Source organism: Prionailurus bengalensis, chromosome D2 (genome assembly GCF_016509475.1).
Source record: "Prionailurus bengalensis isolate Pbe53 chromosome D2, Fcat_Pben_1.1_paternal_pri, whole genome shotgun sequence".
Taxonomy (NCBI): domain Eukaryota; kingdom Metazoa; phylum Chordata; class Mammalia; order Carnivora; family Felidae; genus Prionailurus; species Prionailurus bengalensis.
Genome location: NC_057351.1, coordinates 16,488,280 through 16,507,803, shown reverse-complemented (window position 1 = coordinate 16,507,803; position 19,524 = coordinate 16,488,280). Strand labels below are relative to the sequence as shown.

Here is a 19,524-nt window from a genome sequence, read left to right as displayed (position 1 = left end):
TTTCAGTGCCCAGGGGAGGTCAGGAAGACCTGCCAAGGGGCTCACAGATCACCACAGCTGAGCCGACACTGGGGCTGTGTTGTCGGCAGAAGTGTCCACGATTATTCTGGCTCTCTTTTTTTCAGTTTTTGTGTCTGTTTCCAGAAACCAACCAACCAACCAACCAACCAACCAACCAAACAAACAAAAATACAACAAAAAAAATCCAAAACTAAAACCAAACCAAAAACCATGAAATGGTTTTGCTACAAAATCACACAGCAGTGGTTTGATGGGTGGTTGTGTGCTGCCAGAAGGTTTGCCTGGAGAAGAGCAAGATGAGATTTGAGGCACTGCTTTATTGGGAGCCATGCCAGGAGGTGGATCCCCCTGGTAGGGCTCTGGTAAAGGGCTTTTATCATGTGTTCTCATACTGTATGTGCTGAGAGACCTTCTTTCCTGCTCAAGGGAGACTGGCTCGGTTTACCCACGTTGTCATGTGAAGAAGCAGCAGGGAAAGTGCTAGAGGGCGTACCTTGTATGTTTCGGTGATGTTGCCGACTAGTGTTCATGTTCTATGGATGTTTGCCAGGTGACCTCCAGGGGGAGCCACTGGGGAGGCGAGGAGAGGCCCCAGCTTCCTGCACGGGGCAGGGGGTAGGAGGATTCCTTTTCCTGGATTTTCTGATGTAAATATGTGCCATTTATCAGGTGCATCCTAATTTCTTTTAATTAATTAATTAATTAATTAGAGAGTGAGAGAGCAAGCACTAGTGGGGGAAAGGGGCAGAGGGGGAGAGAGAGAGAAAGAAAGAGAGAGAGAGGATCTTCAGCAGGCTCCACACTCAGTGCGGAGCTCAGTTCAGGACGCGATCCCATGATGCTGGGATCTTGACCTGAGCTGAAATCAAGAGTTAGACGCTCAACCGACTGAGCCACCTAGGCGCCCCAGGTGCATCCTAATTTTTGCCCAGAATTAAAAGGTGGAATCACTCTAGTGTTTGGGTTTATTGAGTATCGGAACATGCTGTGTGTAATCTGAACGAGTCCCTGCCCCAGCAGTGAGCATGCAGGTGTGCCAATGACAAAATACACATGGTGTTTATGTATGAGTGTGTTTTACGGGACATTTTATACTGTGCACACACATATTGACATATGCACATGATAGTGGGATTTGTTGATAATCTCCAGCTACTGTGAAAGCTCTTGGATTTGCCCAAATGCTGAAAGTGATTGGCTTTGTTTGCATACTTGCTCTCACGCACTTACAAAAAAAACTTATAATTCCCTTGCTTTTCCATAAGATTAAGGAATTCATATCTAAGATTTTAAAGTGTAAATCTGAAAGCTCTATTTGGTAATGAGTTCCTCAGGGTCCAATTTTATCTGGAAATTAAAAGGAGATGCAGATTTTCCGGGGCGTGTATGTGTGTATAGGTGGGTATGTACGTGCACACAGCCATGATTGTGTGTGTGGGGGGGGCATAGATGAGTCCACACGGAATTGAAACAAAACTGCTCAGTCACACAAAAAAACAACTTTGCACTCTGGACTCGACTGACTCACGACCTTGAGGTAAAAATTGCAGCTTGGCCCAGTTTTCTTCCTTCAGTATGTTAGACACATAGACCTGATATTGTTTTGATTCCTCCCCCAAAGAGAGACGGGGCCTTCCTTCATTCATTACATTCCTTTGACTCTAACGGTTACCCACACCAGGTAATTAAAGGATAAATGAGATGGAAGAAATAGTTGGAAATAAATGGAATAGCTGGAGATTGGTAGATATTCGATTACATCCAGCAGTGCCTGCAAGAAGGTACATTGCAATTTAATAAGATTTAGAGAAGCTGTTTCATATTAATAGTGACAGCTTGAAGGATAGGTTTGCTCAACAAAGGAGAAACTGGCCCAATTATGATTAACAGAAACTGTTACCAAAATCAGAAAGACTGGACGGACTTTGGATGAGACATAAGAATTACGGCACGTGTTACGGACTTAGCAGCAGTGTTCTTGGACCTCCGATGACATTCTTAGATGGATGGAAAGGGATGAGCCATCGTCGGGCACTGGGCCAACCTGAGACCAGGTGCTGGGAGGAGGAATCCAGAGCATCTTCTTTTTAACAACCAGTTCTGACTTCCTGACAAATGTCAGGACCACCGTGAGGGTCTAGGAATTAATCACTTGGGACATGGGGACGCTCATCCCCGCTGATTCCAGCTTTGGTGTGGAGGCCACCACGCTGTCGCCTTCATCAGAGAATGAGTTTTATAAAGAGATCTGGGAAATTACAGCTGCTTATGGAAAAGAACATATTTAAGGCCATGAAAGAAATAGTATAATGTTTTAGGCAGGATGGGTGAGGTCTGATTTGATTCCAAAAATAATTTCAATTTAAGTCTAAGATAAGCACAACAATTAAAGTCGATGGTATCTAGCAAGATCTAGATTCTTCTGGGGAAATTAAATTTTGTATTTTCTCTGGGCTCTGTGAACCCAAGTGGGTTAATTTTAGTCTTTGAATGGAATCAGATTTTTAGCAAGAAGAGGGGGACGTTTCTAGGTAACATCCTTTGTGGAACACCCAAAATGTCTCTGTACACATGTTCATTGTTACTCAACTGAGCTGTGTGCTTTTGTTGAACTGGATGTTTTTCTAGGTAACTCACTTATCTGAGTGTAGATATCAATTGAATATAGAGTTTTTGCTTTTTATTTTTTTAATGTTTATTTATTTTGAGAGACAGAGAGAGACAGAGTGTGAGCAGGGGAGAGGCAGAGAGAGAGGGAGACACAGAATCTGAAGAAGTCTCCAGGCTCTGAGATATCAGCACAGAGCCTGACACGGGGCTCGAACTCTTGAACCATGAGATCACGACCTGAGCCGAAGTCAGATGCTTAACCGACTCAGCCACCCCGGCGTCCTGGGGTTTCGCTTTAAATAAAAGAAAAGAAATGTGATGTTTCAGTTTCAAAGAAAGTAAAAGATAACCTAAGACATTTGGAAAAGGAATGTGAGATTTAACATTTTTGCTATTTTTGAAAGAGCAAAGAAAGAACATAGGAAGTGTTTGGAGCATCCTGGAAAAATACATAATAAAACTTCTAGAGTTCATTGAGGTCTCCTTGTCTATTTTTCAAATATGACTTGCCAGCAACTATCTGCCCTTAAAGTTTCATTAGACAACATCTACTAGTAATTAGCCTGCCGCTCTGCCCTTGATCTCAATTGCTGTGCACCTTTACTTACTGTTTACTGTGTACCAGACACAGAGCAAAGTCCCTGCTCACAGAGAGCTTGCATCCTAGGGGACAGAGATTCTAGAAAAACTGAGGAACAGAAACAAATAGTGTCAGCTGGAGAAGTCATTATGGAAAACCATCATGCAGGGTGAAGACAGGAGGGTTGAGGGGGTTGCCATCGTACATGGCTCATCAGCTGGGGCTTTCTTCCCAGGCAGTGTGTGAGCAGAGGCTGGAAGGGTGTGAGTGGGCTAAGTCACTTGGGTCAAGAGTATTTCAGGGGGGAGTAACCCTGAGGAGGGAGTGGGCAGAGTGGTGACGTTATTGTGGTTTGTGGTTGCGCTTTGGTGTGTTAACTCTTGTCATTTTTGCGTTTAGATGTGGTGAAGGTATGGGACCTAATGCTTGAGGTGTGCCCCCGAAGCCCACTTCATTTAGTCCTCCCCCCTCCCTTCCTTCCGTCTTCCCTCCTCCCTTCTTTCCTCTTTTACTTCTTTCTGTTTACGTTGCTTGCTTTTAAAGAACTCTCCTTCAGTCACTCTTTACCACCCCTCTTAATTACTTGCAGACGCAGAAGCCTCTGGCCGGCTGCTCCATTGCTTTCTGAGTTTTACCTGAGTAAACGATGATTCATGGCCATTTCTCTCCTTCTAGGTGTGTATGAGCGAGAGAATCTGCAGCACTCTCAGGAAGAGAGTAAATGATATTGAAATCCAACTGCCGGTGCTGCTTGAAGCCAAAATGCTAGCCGTATCAGGTAACTGAACACGGTGCAGACACTGAAGCAGCTGAACGTAGTAGCGACGGCTGCCACCACACCCGGGCTCTGTCCTCGAGTAACCTCCTACCCATAACCCATTCAGACTTGGACATTTCAGAGCTTTTGTGGGAAGTTTCACTAAAACTCATGGAGTAAATGGGCACCACGGCCATCTTGTAAAGGGATGGATAAGACTCTTAAAACTGCATCTACACAGGGGCACCGGGGTGGCTCAGTCGGTTAAGCATCCGACCTTGATTTCGGCTCAGGTCATGATCTCACGGGTTCATGAGTTTGAGCCTCACACGGGGCTCTGTGCTGACAGTGTGGACAGAACCCGCTTGGGATTCTCTCTCTCCCCCTTCTCTCTGCCCCTCCCCCACTCATGCTGTCTCTTTTTCTCTCAAAATAAATAAACTTAAGAAAATAAAACTACATAGGCACATATAATGAAAGATAAGTTATCAGTGTAGGTACCATGTTTTGGACTTCCCAGTTTCTGTTTCTTTATGAGTTGAGAGACTAGAGTTAATCCTCATGCCATATAATTCTAGCAGATGTTTGTACAGCATTATGTAGCTGCAGAGGCTCCATGAAGCTTGTTGGATGTGGTCAGCCCCTTCCTATAGGAAGAGAAAACGATGACATGAGACAAGGTGATGTACTCATTCAACATACGAGTCAGAGATATTAGATTTCTGGAGGATTCTCAGTGGATCATAATCCCTCCTTAATCTGGTGGTTATTAGGAATATATTTTCGCATTAATTAGTAGGTAGAAAACACAAGTCTCTGAAAATAGTATCTTACCCTGTCATTTGAAGAATGCTTTTAAATGTTCCTCTATATATTTTTTAAGTTTATTTATTTATTTTGACAGAGACAGAGATAGCATGAGTGGGGGAGGGACAGAGAGAGAGGGAGACAGGGAATCCCACTCAGGCTCCATGCTGTCAGCTCAGAGCCCGACTTGGGGCTCACACTCATGAAACCGTGAGATCATGACCTGAGCTGAAACCAAGAGTCAGACCCTTAACTGACTGAACCACCCCAGCACCCCTCCTGTGTGCTGTTATTTTATTCTATGTTCACAACAGCTGTGTGAGGTAGGTGGGAGAGATACTGAGGTCCCAGTGAACAGATCAGGAGGTTGAGGGTATATCTGTTGGTTAAGTTCACTCAGTCAGCTCAGTGGTGGCAGAGCAGGGACTCAAGTCCAGGTGTGACAAATGGAGGTTTTTTTTTTTTATTATTTTTTTTATGTTTACTTACTTTTGAGAGAGAGAGAGACGGAGACAGAGCATGAGCACGGGAGGGGTAGAGAGAGAGGGAGACAGAATCTGAAGCAGGCTCCAGGCTCTGAGCTGTCAGCGCAGAGCCTGACGCGGGGCTTGAACTCATGAACCGCAAGATCATGACCGGAGCCGAAGTCAGATGCTTAACCGACAGAGCCACCCAGGTGCCCCGACAAATGGAGTTTTAATCTAGTTACATAATGACATCCTTCAAGTATTCTCTGAGTTTTATAGGTTGAGTGAGCCTCCAGCTCAGCAGATTCAGAAGAATCATAAAAATTTAACGAAAAGGTATAATAATTACATGTATGGGTTTTAAATGGCATTTTAAGAAGGAATACAATAATTGGCATCTTCTGGTATTCAGATCATTAAACAACTAATGTTGGCAGTTAACGAGCAATTTGGTTCCTGATGCAGTCAGGCGTATTATTTACAACCAGCGCAACATCGAAATGTGAATGTGGGGCTTGGCTCTTAACAGCTTCACATGCCATTTACTTGGAATTATGGCCCCATTTGCTAAGAGAAAAAAAAGAAGATTGAACACAATCTTGCTTCTGAGTTAGTGTTTTTGCCTTTCTTAATCCATATATCTTCCTGAGGAATACAGGTGGATGTGTCTCTATTAAGCCCAAGGGAGGAGATGTATCATTCAGGCGGCAGAGGTATCCCTCTTTCAAATGTGAGTAATCTCTTTTTAGAATCCCGAGGAAAATTCTTGAGATGGTGTATTGCATATGGGGCCTGGGTTTTGTGCTTAGTTCTTTGATCAGCTGAGAAAATCGGTGAGGCCTGATCGGAGACTTAGCTGGGATGGGAGCTTACCTTCTTACCTCTCTGTTTCCGGATGACACTGCAGGCCCTTGGAGAACAGGCTTTCCAGCCAATGGGGTCTCCTCACCGGCCGTGCCAGGGCCAGGGTGGTCATCATTCTTTTGCGTCTTCTGCACACAATGTGGTTTCTGTTTCCTTTTGAGCTATACTCCACAGCGGGGGTGGGGGTGGGGGAACCTGAGCAGGGAAAAGGCACTTCCCTCAGGATCCTGACAGGACACTCCCAGTCCATTCAGAATGGCAAATTCTCACTCCTTTAGACAAAAGCCATGACGTACCTCTCCAAGAGAAGCCTTCCTCCATTTTGGGCCATCCGTGAGAACGCTGAGGGGCAAAGCCCTTGGGATTCTTGGACGCACTCTTGAATGAAGAGGGTCTTGGGAGTGTGTTTAAGATTACCAGGGGGCCTTGTGTCTGTCTGAAAGTTTCTGTGATTCACCATGTTAGATCTCCCACCCTTGATTTGATCTATAGACTGAGACCTTCTCTTCCTTCGAGAATCATTTGCTGTCTCCAGAGACTAGGAATAAGAAAGTAGTTTTATTTTCAGATTCAGCAAATCCTAGCACCTTCATATTGAACGATGTATTCTTTAACTCGCTTCTCTTTTCTTGCACTGTATCCTAGGCAGTGACGGGAAGCCAGTGGGCACGTCTGCATTCTGCCTGGAGTCTCCTTGGCCATATGACTAAATTTATTAGGAAGTTTTTCTTTATATTTATTTATTTATTAATTTTAATTTTTTTAAACGTTTATTCATTTTTGAGAGACAGAGAAAGACAGAGCATGAGCGGGGAAGGGGCAGAGAGAGGGAGACACAGAATCCAAAGCAGGCTCCAGACCCTGAGCTGTCAGCACAGAGCCTGACGCAGGGCTCAATCCCACGAACTGTGAGATCATGACCTGAGCCAAAGTCGGATGCTTAACCGACTGAGCCACCCAGGCGCCCCATTATTTATTTACTTTTATTTAGAGAGTGTGTGCGTGCAAGAGGGGGGCGAGGGGCAGGGAGAAAAGGAGAGAGAGAATCCCAAGCAGGCTCTGTGCTGCCAGTGCAAGCCTGCCTTGGGACTTGATCTCACAAACCATGAGATCATGACCAGAGTCGAAATCAAGAGTCAGACGCCTAACCCACTGAGGCTCCCAGGCACCCCAGGAAGTTTTTCTATACTCCTTCAGTTGGTAATGTTACCAAACTTTCCATCACTATGTGGCAAGGATCCCCTTTCTTCCAGCTTCCAATTATATTTTTCTTGCTTCCGTTTTAGCCTGCACCGAGGCCTGTTGAGGCTTCTGCCTGCCACCTGGTGCAAGCATCAGGGCCTCAGATTTTAGGGTCTGTTCCAGCAGCGTTCAGATACCAAACTCTGTTCTCAATTATTGATTGTTGTGTAATAAATCAACCTCAGGATTTAGTGACTTAAAGCATCACTGACCTTTCATTTTGCCCAGGAATCTGCAATTTGGGTAGGCCTTGGCAGGCACAGCTAGAGTGACTCAACTGGGGCTGGAGAATCCACTTTCAGACAAGGGAGCCAAAACAGATGAACATATGGGAAGGAGAAAAAAGAGAGGGAAACAAACCACAAGAGACTGTTAATGATAGAGAACAAACTGAGGATTGACAAAGGGAGGTGGGTGGGGGACGGGTACTAAGGAGGGCACCTGTGATGAGCACTGGGTGTTGTATGTAGTGATGAACCACTTGAAACCAGTGTTGAACTGTAAACTAACTGGAATTTGAAAATTTTTTTTAATGTTTATTTATTTTTGAAAGAGAGACAGAATGTAAGTGGGGAGAGGCAGAGAGAGAGAGAGAGAGAAAGGGAGAGAGAGAGGGAGAATATGAAGCAGGCTCCAGGCTTCGAGCTGTCAGCATAGAGCCCGATGTGGGGTTCGAATCCATGAGCTGTGAGATCATGACCTGAGCCAAAGTCAGATGCTTAACTGACTGAGCCACCCAGGTGCCCCTTAACGAACTGGAATTTAAATAAAAATTTGAACTAAAAAAAGGGGTGGGGGGGGAGTAGCCCAGCCTGGACAAGGGCTTCTTAACCTCTTTGTGACCCTCACTGAAAACTCTGTCCTCTGCCCCACAGATTGATTGCTTTGGCCCCTTGCTAGGCTGTTGCTGCTTGGGAGGCAAGGTGAGGGGATGGCCCTCACCTTGTGTGGTGGGTACGGCTGATCTGGGCTCTGTGGTTAAGATGTCAACATCAGGAGTTCGGGCCTATCTCCTTTAACACCACGCTGGACCCCTGCCCGGGTGCTGGCTTCTAGGGATGAGCCCTGTGCCTTAACTCAGTCCAGTCCCATCCTCTGCACGCATGCCTCCCTTCTTGTAGCTGTGGCCTCCTCAATGCTCCTTCAATTCCCAGGACTTTTCAGGCCCAGACACAGAAGGTATTTAAGTAGTGTGGTACTCACGTGTAAGTCTCAGCAGCAAGCATCCTTCCTGCCTGTTGGCCTCTGGGTCTGCACCACTGCTGGGACCCAGTCCTTGGATGGGTCCCCAGGTCCTATAACTGGGCTCTGTCTCTATCTGTGCTCTGTAACCTGATTAGCATCCCAGTCTTCCTCTGGCACGGGGCCTGCCATGCTGTGACCATTTCCCCTCCGCTAGGATCAAAGCCTGGCTCTCTGATGCCCCCCTTCTGATACTGCTCTGATGTTGACATTTTGTGCGCGTTTCTGGCTCCAGCCTTTCTCTCCTTGCATCATCCACTGTTATTGATGGCGTCCATCTGTTGAGTCACTGTCCTCTGTTTTTCTTGGGCTTTGCCTGATGCCTGGCCCTTGGGAGACAGTCGGTGAGACTAATTATGTTAAGAAAAAATGGACCTCATTTGTTGATTGCTGATCCTCAGAATCTGTTATTTTCACACCTCCCTTGGGTCTTCCCTCAGTTTGTGGTATATTTTCTTTCCCACCTGCCTCCCGTTATTTGTTTCCAAGGAACAAATAGTTCAGATAATCATTTATTCTTAAGTAGCATGTCAAGATGTCTATGATTCTCCAAGCCAATTTTTTTTAGACGATGGTTCTATCCAATTCAACTTTTCCTTTACAGAGAATAAAAATTAGCTGCACTAATGGTGTCTAAATGGAAGGCTATCTAGATATCAACTAGATTTTCCAGATAAGCGCAAAATATTTCCCTGTCTCTAAAAAAATTAGATCAGTGACTGGAGGGGATGATAGGCCCAGCAAAGATTTTTCAAAGATGGTATCTATCCAGTGTGGAAATAAACAAGACTCACCGAATGAGAAGTGAAAGCTGTTTCAGCGGTTACTACAGCAAGGGAGTCGGCCACCATCACCTGTGTTTTGGTAGAGACTCAAAGGCAGGCGGAGGAGTGGGAAAGCTTTGTAGTGGGGAAAAGGGAAGGCTTCAGGTGTGCTCCGACTGGAGGCTGGGGATACTGGAGGCAGGCTACTTACAGCAGCCTGTGTGATTGGTTAGGGGGCATGTTTGGCTCTCTCTGGCTGGAAGCAGGGACAAACATTAGGGAAGCTGTCAGTTATTAATACGATCCTGCCATCTTGGACCAATTGTTACAGAAGTGACTTTTTTGTTTCCTGGATTGTTACTAGAAATAGCAACCTGGCTTCCTACAAGCCTGCCTTATAGCAGCCTGGGTCCTGGACTTGTTGTAGATATGGGGGTTCATTTCCTGGACAGGTTCTGCAGGCTGTGGGTCAGAGTGCTCTTTCTAGAAATGATCTGGCCATTATCTGTTTGTATATTCAGCCTCTCACCAGGTACTACGCTTTCTCAAGCTGTTAGAACCATGTGTACTTGAGCTTGGCGTTCCCCAAAAGATATGGCGTTGTGCCAGAAAAAAGATGCAGGACTCTATTACTTTTGGAGTTTGATGATTTTCAGCACTGGCTTTCTTTCTTTCTTTTTTTCCAGTAAAGAAGGATAGCTGAAATTTGAGTACATAAACATGAATAATTTTAGGAGAATCGTTACAGATGGAAATGTCTGTGGGCCTATGCAAGTGCTGTGTGTGTGTGTGTGGGGGGGCTTCCCCCTAAAGTCACGTGAGGCCTAGAGACTGGGTGACACAGCCTACAGGATTCATTCTCCAGCTGCCTTTGTACTCCCTCCCTTTATGGATGATTTGTGGCCACATTTTCACGTTTTGACCAAGTGACTTACTGAGCTGTATTAGCAACCAGTGTGACCTTGGAAGAACCCAGTTCAAATTCAGTAACCTCCTGTGGAATCTTAGAACTCCAAAACTTTGTGACCTTGGGAAGGTCACTCTCTGGTCTTAGTTTCTTCAACTGGAAATCAGGGACAGTCATTATAAGGTCCCCATCCTGGCTTGGTGAGAAGGCTAAATGAGACTATTTCTATAACAAGATTCCTGTAATCTATAAAATCAGACTCTCAAAAAATGACCTAAAAAAAAACCCCAGAGATACTGTGAAGTAGAAGAGGGAGATATTTGTTTAGGATACAGCATAAAATTAGAAGGAACAGAGTGGGTAAAATCAGTTTTGGCTTTGGCATTAACCTGGGTTTTTTTTTTTTAAATTTTAAATATTTATTTATTTATGTTAGAGAGAGAGAGAGAGAGAGAGAGAGAGAGAGAGAGAGAGAAAGAGAGAAAGAGAAGAGGGGCAGAGAGAGAGGGAGACAGAGAATCCCAAGCAGGCTCTGGTCTGTCAGTGCAGAGCCCGATGAGGGGCTTGATCTCACGAAACTGTGAAATCATGACCTGAGCCAAAATCAAGAGTCAGACTCTTAACTGACTGAGCCACCCGGGTGCCCCTCCCCTGGAGGTTTTTAATTGTGGCATTTGTAGAAGAAAAGACTTTGACAGGTTCTCTAAAAAATCTCTGTGAAGGCCCAAGTACTGTTCTCTTGCTGAAGAGCAGCCTGGTGTATGTGTGGGATGATGGCAAAGGCAGGACGTTCATCTGCACAAATCCTCCTGTGGCATTTAGGAAAGGGCCCATTAGAGTCACAGAGATTGGGGTCACGGGGTCACTGATGGGACTCCCTTCAGGGATCAGCGTTTACTTTTCTGTATTTTCATCACAGAGCTCTTGGCCAGTTTCAGTAATGAAGGAGGGCTAAATCAAGCAGGATTTACCTCATGGGCTTGGATCTGAGACCAAAATGCTTATAAAATATTCACCGGGTGCAGTGTAGCATTTTCTCATGGCTTCGGTTGCGATATTAACTGTCTCTCTGGGAATTCACACTCTTTCTGCATATATAAAATTTACACGTCTGTCACTATGCATTTTCCCTCAGGACCAAGGAAGGGACCCAGGTTTTAATTAATGATCTCTTTCATGTTTTATTAAGGCGCTCGGTCTCTAGAGCTTTCTGTGAGTTGCAGGGGTATCTGAGGATGTATTTCCTATAAATCCAGCAAAGCTTCTAGGCAGGCACTTGCCCTGTGTAGTCTTTTCTGGTTTGTTTTTAGAGGTCTTTTCTCCCTGAACTGTTTGTAAGAGGAGATTACACACTGGGGTATATTTTGCCTGGTGTCTCTGGGGACACAGGTGGTGCCCACTTCACTTTTCGTCACCTCCCTTGCTTGAAAATATGCCCCAGCAGAAAGGTTGGGGCTCCCTGAGCCCAGCCATGGAAGGGACATTTGAAAGCATCACCCTGTGCTCGTGGCTGCCCTGTCTAGAGGCAGTCACACCTCTGGGCTGGTCTTCCCAAAACCAGCCATGGAACATGGCATGTCCCTTGAGGTTCTTTTTGTTTTTTTTTTTTAAAGGATACCTTTTTATTATGATAAGATAAATATACACATAAAATTTGCCCTTTTGGCCATTTTTAAGTTACAGTTTAGTGGCATTAGGTACATTGACACCATTGTGCAAACATCACCACCATCCAGGGCCAGAACTTTTTTCTTCTTCCCGAATGGGTACTCCGTACTTAGCAAACTCGGGGTTCTTTGTGGAAGTCCACAGGGGCTCCATCCCACAGCGGCCCTGACTTGGTCACTGTTTGGGAAAGAAATCACGGGTCCAGGAAATGGTTTAGTTGTGTTGCTATTTCCAGCTCAAAGCTCATGGAAGTCCAGCCTGCACTCCTTATCCGGACTTTGTTTTTCCTGAACGGGTCAAGCCCATCAGCTTGGCATCTTGGACCCTCTACCATTTGAATCCAGCTTTTTTGTGGGTCTGGTCTCCATCTTGGCCACATGCCTCATACCACCCTCTGAAGCCAAGCCCTTTCCTCTCTAACCACGTTTCCGTTTTTTCTTTTGGAAACCTTAACATTCTTTCCTCATGAAACCTGCCTCTGTTTCACCTTCTGGAACAGCCTTTTTTCTCTGAGCTCTCCTAGTGCATATTTGTCCACTTCCTAGAATACGGCTTCTCTTCTTTATTTAATGGTACTTTCCGGAGAGCGGGTGGTGCCTTGTCTCTTGCATTTGCCCGCTACAGGGGCAGCAATAAATAGCATCTCAAAAGATATTTATCCAGTCATGGAATTGGGCACTATGGATTACAGTGACAGAAATGTATGTGCTAGGTGTCCAGAATGCCTTTATTTATTTTTTTATGTTTATTTATTTTTGAGAGAGAGAGAGACAGAGACAGAGACAGAGCATGAGTGGGTGAGGGGCAGAGAGAGACACACACAGAATCAGAAGCAGGCTCCAGGCTCTGAGCTGTCAGCACAGAACCTGACGTGGGGCTCGAACCCATCGACCGGAGATCATGACCTGAGCCAAAGTCGGACGCTCAACCAACTGAGTCACCCAGGTGCCCCTCAGAATGCCTTTAAAGTGGGACAATATTTTGTCACATTTCTCCCATTTATATCGGGTTGAAATCTGCCTATTAATAATAAAGAAGTAAACAGCATAGTTTATAGTACCGAAGAAGGGTTCTGGAATTATGTTTGAGTTGGAAACCTGCCCTCCATTTGATTGCTAGGTAACCTCAGCAAGATATTTTCTTTCATTAGATTTCAGCTTTCCTGATTGTTAAGCAGAGATAACAACTTGTATTTCAGTGAACATAAAATGCACTGTTATTTTATACACTACTATGAAAGAAAAATCACTGTCAACTAAACAATGATATGCTTTCTATAGCTTCGAATTTTTATTTTATACATATTAAAATAGTTCTTCTAGATGTATTTAGGCTTTTGAAAAGTCACGTATCACTCTTCCAAGAGGAAAATTAATCACTTAGGGTGTTCCTAAAATGTCTTCATGTTCAGAGTCTGAGTGTTCTGAACCACATTTCAATTCCAAGTGGTCGGAGCTCAGGTTATTTCACCCGTTCTCATCCTCTGCGGCAGTGAAACTATTGGTGATGGAAGTCTTTATCCTCTAAGAATAAACTACTATTTCTATGGGGTTCTATAGGTTTCTGCCAAGCTGCAACACCATTCTTGAAGTTTTAAGTGTCGGTGCTTTCCTGATCTTACAGATCCATTACAATAGATGGCAACAGCCAGGTCCCAAATGATCCTTAAATGGTTTGTACTTTGAGACACCGGGGGGTTGCAGATGGTCCTCTAAGCCACCAAGAAAGACAGTCACCCAGTAACAGCTTCATCCAGACTACCTCCTGCCTGATAGCAACTGTAAGAGGCATCACCACTTCAGAGATGTTAACATGTGAAAACCAAAGCGTGCATTTCAGAATAGATAACATAGGACCTAACTTCCTTCATAGGGATGTGGTAAGAGATTGAGGAGAAAAGGCTTGTAGCTTTTATTGTGGAAGCATCACGGAGCCCTCTGGTAGCAATAACTATTATTTACAGAGGGCTCGTTAATGGGATATGCTTCTTAATTGATAGTGTAAGTTTCATGTTAAAATTTCCCCTAATATATTTTTCCTTTTTTATTGAGGTATGATTTATATTCAGTGAAATGCACAGATCTTCAGTGCCCCATTATAGGAATTTTGACACCTGTTATCTGCAGCCCTATGCAGATATTTTTATCACTCCAGAAAAGCCACCTTTGTGTTCCTTCCCCAGACAGCCTCTGTTCTGATATCTTTCACCATGGATCAGCTTTGCCTGTGCTAGAACTTAATGGAATCATGTGATATGCAGTCTTTTGCACCTTTTTTCTTTCTTTCTTTCTTTCTTTCTTTCTTTCTTTCTTTCTTTCTTTCTTTCTTTCTTCTTTTTTGAGAGATTCCTACATCACCATGTGTATGAGGCCCTTGTGCCTTTTTGTGGTGGAGTTGTCTTCCACCAGTTGTGTAGATGTGCCTCTGCGTCTGCTTTTCTCCCCTCGATGGGCATTTAGTTTGTTTCATTTGGGCTACCACAGGTGAAGCCACGATGAGCTTTTGAGTACAACTATTTTTGATTACACGTTTTCGTTTCTCCTGGGTAAATACCTGGAAGTAGAATGTTTGGGTCCAGGGGTAGGTGTGTTTTTAACTTTATGAGACATGCACAGAAGTCTCCACAAGGTGGTTGTGCCATTGACCCTCCCATTATGCACAGGAGTCCATAACCTTGGGCTTTGGTGTCATTCACTTGAGCCATTGGAATGGTTTTGCAGTGGCATGAATTTGTATTTTTCTGTTGACTAAGAGACACCGACATGTTGTCATAGGATCACCAGCCCTTTGCATATCTCACCCTGTAAAGTCAGTTGCCTGTTTTTCCATGGGGCCATTTGTGTTTTAATTACTGAGTTGTAGGATTCCACTCCTTCGTCAGATAGACGTATTGCAAATATATTCTCCCCGTCTGTAGCTTGCCTATTCGTTTTCTTAATGGTATTTTTTATGAGTAAAGGTTTTATCATTGTGATGAAGTCCACTTACCTATTTTTTTTTATAGGTAGTGTTTTCTGGGTCCTAACCAAAGTTTTGCTTATTCCAAGGTCAGAAAGGTATTCTGTATTTTCTTCTAGAAGCTTTATAGTTTTTGCTGCTACAGGTAGCTCTGTGATCTGTCTCTAATGAAATTTTGTGTATGATTTGAACTATGGATCAAGGTTCATATTTCTCCATCTCGCTAGCTAGTTGTTTTATTGCTATTTGTTGGCAATACAGTTGACCCTTGAACGATGTGGAGGTTAGGGGTGCCGGCCCCCCCACGCAGTCAGAGTATAACTTTTGACTCCCCAAAAAATGTAACTGCTGGTAGCCTACTGTTGACCGGAAGCCTTACCAATAAACATAAACAGTTGATTAACACATATTTTTTATGCAATAGGTATTACATACTGTATTCGTATAATGAAGTAAACTAAAGAAAATGTTATGTAAAAAATTTTTTTTAATGTTCATTTATTTTTGAGAGAGAGACAGAACATGAGCAGGGGAGGGGCAGAGAGAGAGAGGGAGACACAGAATCTGAAACAGTTTCCAGGCTCTGAGCTGTCAGCACAGAGCCTGATGCGGGGCTCGAACCCACGAGCTGCAAGATCATGACTTGAGCCACCCAGGCGCCCCGAGAAAAGAAAATGTTAAATGTTATTAAGAAAATCACAGGAAAGAGAAAATATATTTGCAGTACTCTACTGTATTTATAAAAAAAAAATCCATGTGTACCTGGATCTGCATGTTTTAAACCTGTGTTGTTCAGGGGTCCATTGTACTCTTTTCCTCATTGACTTACTCTGGCGCTTTGTTGAAAGTCATTTGACTGTGTGAGGTCTACTTCTGGACTATTCTATTCCATTGATCTGTTTGTCTGTCTATTTATCTATATGCCAATGTCATACGGTCGTGAGCTGTACCTTCAGCATTATTTTGAAATCAAGTAATATATCTCCTCTTCGTTCTACTTCAAGGATTTTTTTTGGCTGATCCGGGCCTTTGCATTTTCCTTTCTGTTTTAGAATAAGCTTGTCACTTCCTACAAAAGACCATTATGAGATCTTGACTGGAATTGTATCGAATGAATAGATGAATTTGAGGAAAGTAGAAATGTTAAAAATACTCAATTTTCCAATATATGTATATATAGTTTCTATTTTTCTGATTCCTTTAAGTCTTCTTTAATTATTCTTTCAGGAGTTTTAAAAATGGTTTTCTGTGTGGAGGTCTTCCACATGTTTCTTTAAATTTATCCCTGAGTATTTTGAGTGTTAAAATCTTGTAAATGGCATTCTAAAACAATTCATAGACCACTTGCTGCTGATGCTTAGAAATGCAATTGCTTTTGTATATTGCCCTTGTATCCCGCAATCTTGCTAAATTCAGTGTGTGATATATTTTACTTAGTGCTTTACAGAATTTCATGTTTATTCTTGAAGCCACCTGTGATGCAGGTGTTAGTACAATCAGATTTTATAAGAAGTTTGCCCTGAAATTGCACATGCCTCTTTCTTTGCTCAAGGTCATGCAGGTTGGGTGACAGGAGGAATACGATTTGAATTGAGGTCTAGGCTGACTCCAACGGCTCGTCCCTTTCCATTTCTCTTTGACATTTGGATATTTGAATGGCATGATAGCATGTGGCTTCCCTGGATTTCACTCGGACACTTTTGTGTCATTGTGTTTCACAGGGACACGACTTGGTCAATGGAACGTTTACAGCAGACGAAACGAGAATAAGGCGATAAAGAGACTGGGGGTTTTCCTCGCAGAAGGAGGATAGTCAGTGTTTTCCCGGACTCCTCCACGGAAGACCATTCATGCAGTTGGATGCAGTTGCAAAGCTCAGCCCTCTTTCTCCGTACCGTTGGTGCGCATTAGCTGTTGCTAAATCTTCCACATGTGGGGATGCTGTAAAACTTGTTTTCCCTCCTTCTCTCTTGCAATGTGCTGCAGGAAACCATTTCTGTACAGCCAAGGAGCTCACGGAGGAGATGAGATCACTAACATCGGAGAGGGAAGGGCTGGAGGGACTCCTCGACAAACTGCTGCTGCTGAGCTCCAGGAATGTCCAGAAGCTGGGAAGTGTGAAGGAAGACTGCAGCAGACTGAGAAAGGAGCTGGACCAGGGGGAAACTGCCCACGGTAAGTAGTCACTGCCGCCTGGTGAAACATCTACGGTACCAATTGTATTGTGTGGTGGTAGTGTGACCATCACCGTGAAGGGGGTCCTGGAGCACATGACACTTTTCCTGGAGGATCTATTTGGCAGGAGCCTTGGCGAATGGGATAGAATTACTTCTCAGCTTTTGTTTTGCTATTAGCAGGCGATGTCTTTTCTTTTTCTGTCTCACCCCCTCCCCACCCCCCCCCCCCCCCCCCCGAATTTGCTAATGGCCTTGTGATTATTTAGAGCAATCCCTCCCTTGGCACAGGTCTTGAGAATTTTCTGTTTGACAATTATGTTCCTTTTGTTCCTTGGCTCAGTCTTCTGGCTTGCACAATCAGAGACGAAAGCGGCTGACTCAGAAAACCGAATAAAGACCATGAAGTGGCTCTTCTATGTGTGAGGTTTTCTGAGAGCTTCTTTCCTCAGGAAGAATGATGTAGAAGAGGCCAGTGCTGCCCTAGCTGAAGTGTCTGCCTGTCAGAGGAGTTACTGTGTTCTTGTGTTCTTTTCCTGTTCCGGTTGTTAAGAGCAACTGAGGTCACCTTGAGGTTGGTTCCCTGAGGGATGGTCTCAGAAGATGCTGGTTCAGTCCAAATTGATGAAGTGAAAACTTATTTCTTTAAAAACATGTAAAGAATTTACAGTGGTTCAGTTTCTAATCGGAAGAATGAAATCACGAAAAATAAATTCAGATTTAAAATATGTTAGACGCTAGAACCTGTTTTTTCACTGGTAAATGAGGAGAATAATATCTAGTTCATAGGCTGATGAAGTCATGCAGATTAAAGAAAGCAACTTCTAAAGATTTTGAGGGTGTGTGTGTGTGTGTGTGTGTGTGTGTGTATGTGTGTATGTGTGAGACTGCCCTTGCATTTCTTCTAGGGAGTAAAGGTTGCTGGAGGCCAGAGGTCATACATAGTATATCATGGTCCCTAAATAAATGTTGTTCACTAGAAAAATGAAAGACCTATCTACTAATAAATAGCTATATTTACAAAGTGTGCTTATTTATTTATTTTTTTTTAATTTTTTTTTTCAACGTTTTATTTTATTTTTGGGACAGAGAGAGAGCATGAACGGGGGAGGGGCAGAGAGAGAGGGAGACACAGAATCGGAAACAGGTTCCAGGCTCCGAGCCATCAGCCCAGAGCCTGACGCGGGGCTCGAACTCACGGACCGGGAGATCGTGACCTGGCTGAAGTCGGACGCTTAACCGACTGCACCACCCAGGCGCCCCCAAAGTGTGCTTATTTAAAAGAAATAAGAAAAGAATGGGGATGTTAGGTAGCCCCACAGATTCAATACTCCACAGATTGAAGTAAATGAAGACTTGTGCTTAAGACTGAATAAAGGGGCCTCCTGAGTGGCTCAGTCAGTAGTTAAGCTTCCAACTTTGGCTCAGGTCATGATCTCCTGGTTCATGCCTTTAAGCCCCTCATTGGGCTCAGTTACCGTTACTGTTACTTGTTACTTGTTACTGTTACTGTTGTGAAGGTGTTCTTTATGTTTTAGGGTTGGATTTTGCTGGATCAGCTATCCTTTTCCCTGTGCTTTAGACTGAAGCTAAGTTTTAACCAATCTGAGGTGACCTGGCTATTGGGTCAACCAAATTAATAATCTTGGGTCAGTGAGAGTAATGGGAGACAGATAAATAAATAAATTATAAATTCCATAGTAGATTGAAGCTTTTATCCATTGAAATGCAATAAAACTAGGCCAAAGTCCATATTCTGTCTTTTGTTGGCTTTTGAGAGTTAAAATTTAGAGGGAGCTCTAAAAGTAGAGCTTTAAATATAGAGCAAATACAGAGGGCCAGTATGCATATGTGTGTATGTACCGTGAGCTGACTTTTTTATCCTTGGATAAAATATTTTAAAATAAGACTATTTAAGAAATGGGCAATATGTAGAATTCTTAAAGCAGATTTTGATTTCTAGCTATAGTTGCACCGGGAAAGATACCGATGGATATCGGTGGATATCGGATACCGATGAGCAACTCCATGATGGTCAGGGACCCAGGCTCTTCTATTCTGTCCATCCACACCCGGGACGTGTGGTCCAAGATGGCTGACACACACACACATGTCCAAGGCCAGCCAGGGGTTCTGTTTCTATAGCAAATGGAGAGTTTTGTTTGGTTTCGTGTTTTGTTTCGTTTCCTTTTGTTTTAAGGGAAAGAGAGAGGGAGAGTGAAGCAGGGGAGGGGGAGAGAGGGAGAGGGGGAGAGGGGGAGAGAAAATCTCAAGCAGTCTCCATGCCCAGAGCAGAGCCCGACCTGGGACTGGATTTCATGACCGTGAGATCCTGACCTGAGCCCAAATCAAGAGTTGGATGCTTAACCGACTGAGCCACCCAGGCACCCTGAGATTTGCAGTTTTAGGGAACAATTGGTAGTCTGTCTCACACAGAGAACTCTTATTGATGGAAAGTGCTTT

General features: G+C 43.9%; 1 protein-coding gene across 1 annotated transcript in view; it reads left to right on the top strand.

Moving 5' to 3' along the window:
• The window catches only part of DISC1 (DISC1 scaffold protein), a gene marked incomplete at its 5' end in the record, with an annotated part of 116,432 nt that extends 99,095 nt beyond the window's left edge, over positions 1–17,337 (top strand). Inside the window, 2 exons of the mRNA XM_043596100.1 lie at positions 3,887–3,989; positions 16,874–17,337. Of these exons, the coding sequence (XP_043452035.1) occupies positions 3,887–3,989; positions 16,874–17,070 (300 nt within the window). The remainder of the gene's footprint in view (positions 1–3,886; positions 3,990–16,873) is intronic.
• Between the last annotated feature and the right edge of the window lie 2,187 nt (positions 17,338–19,524).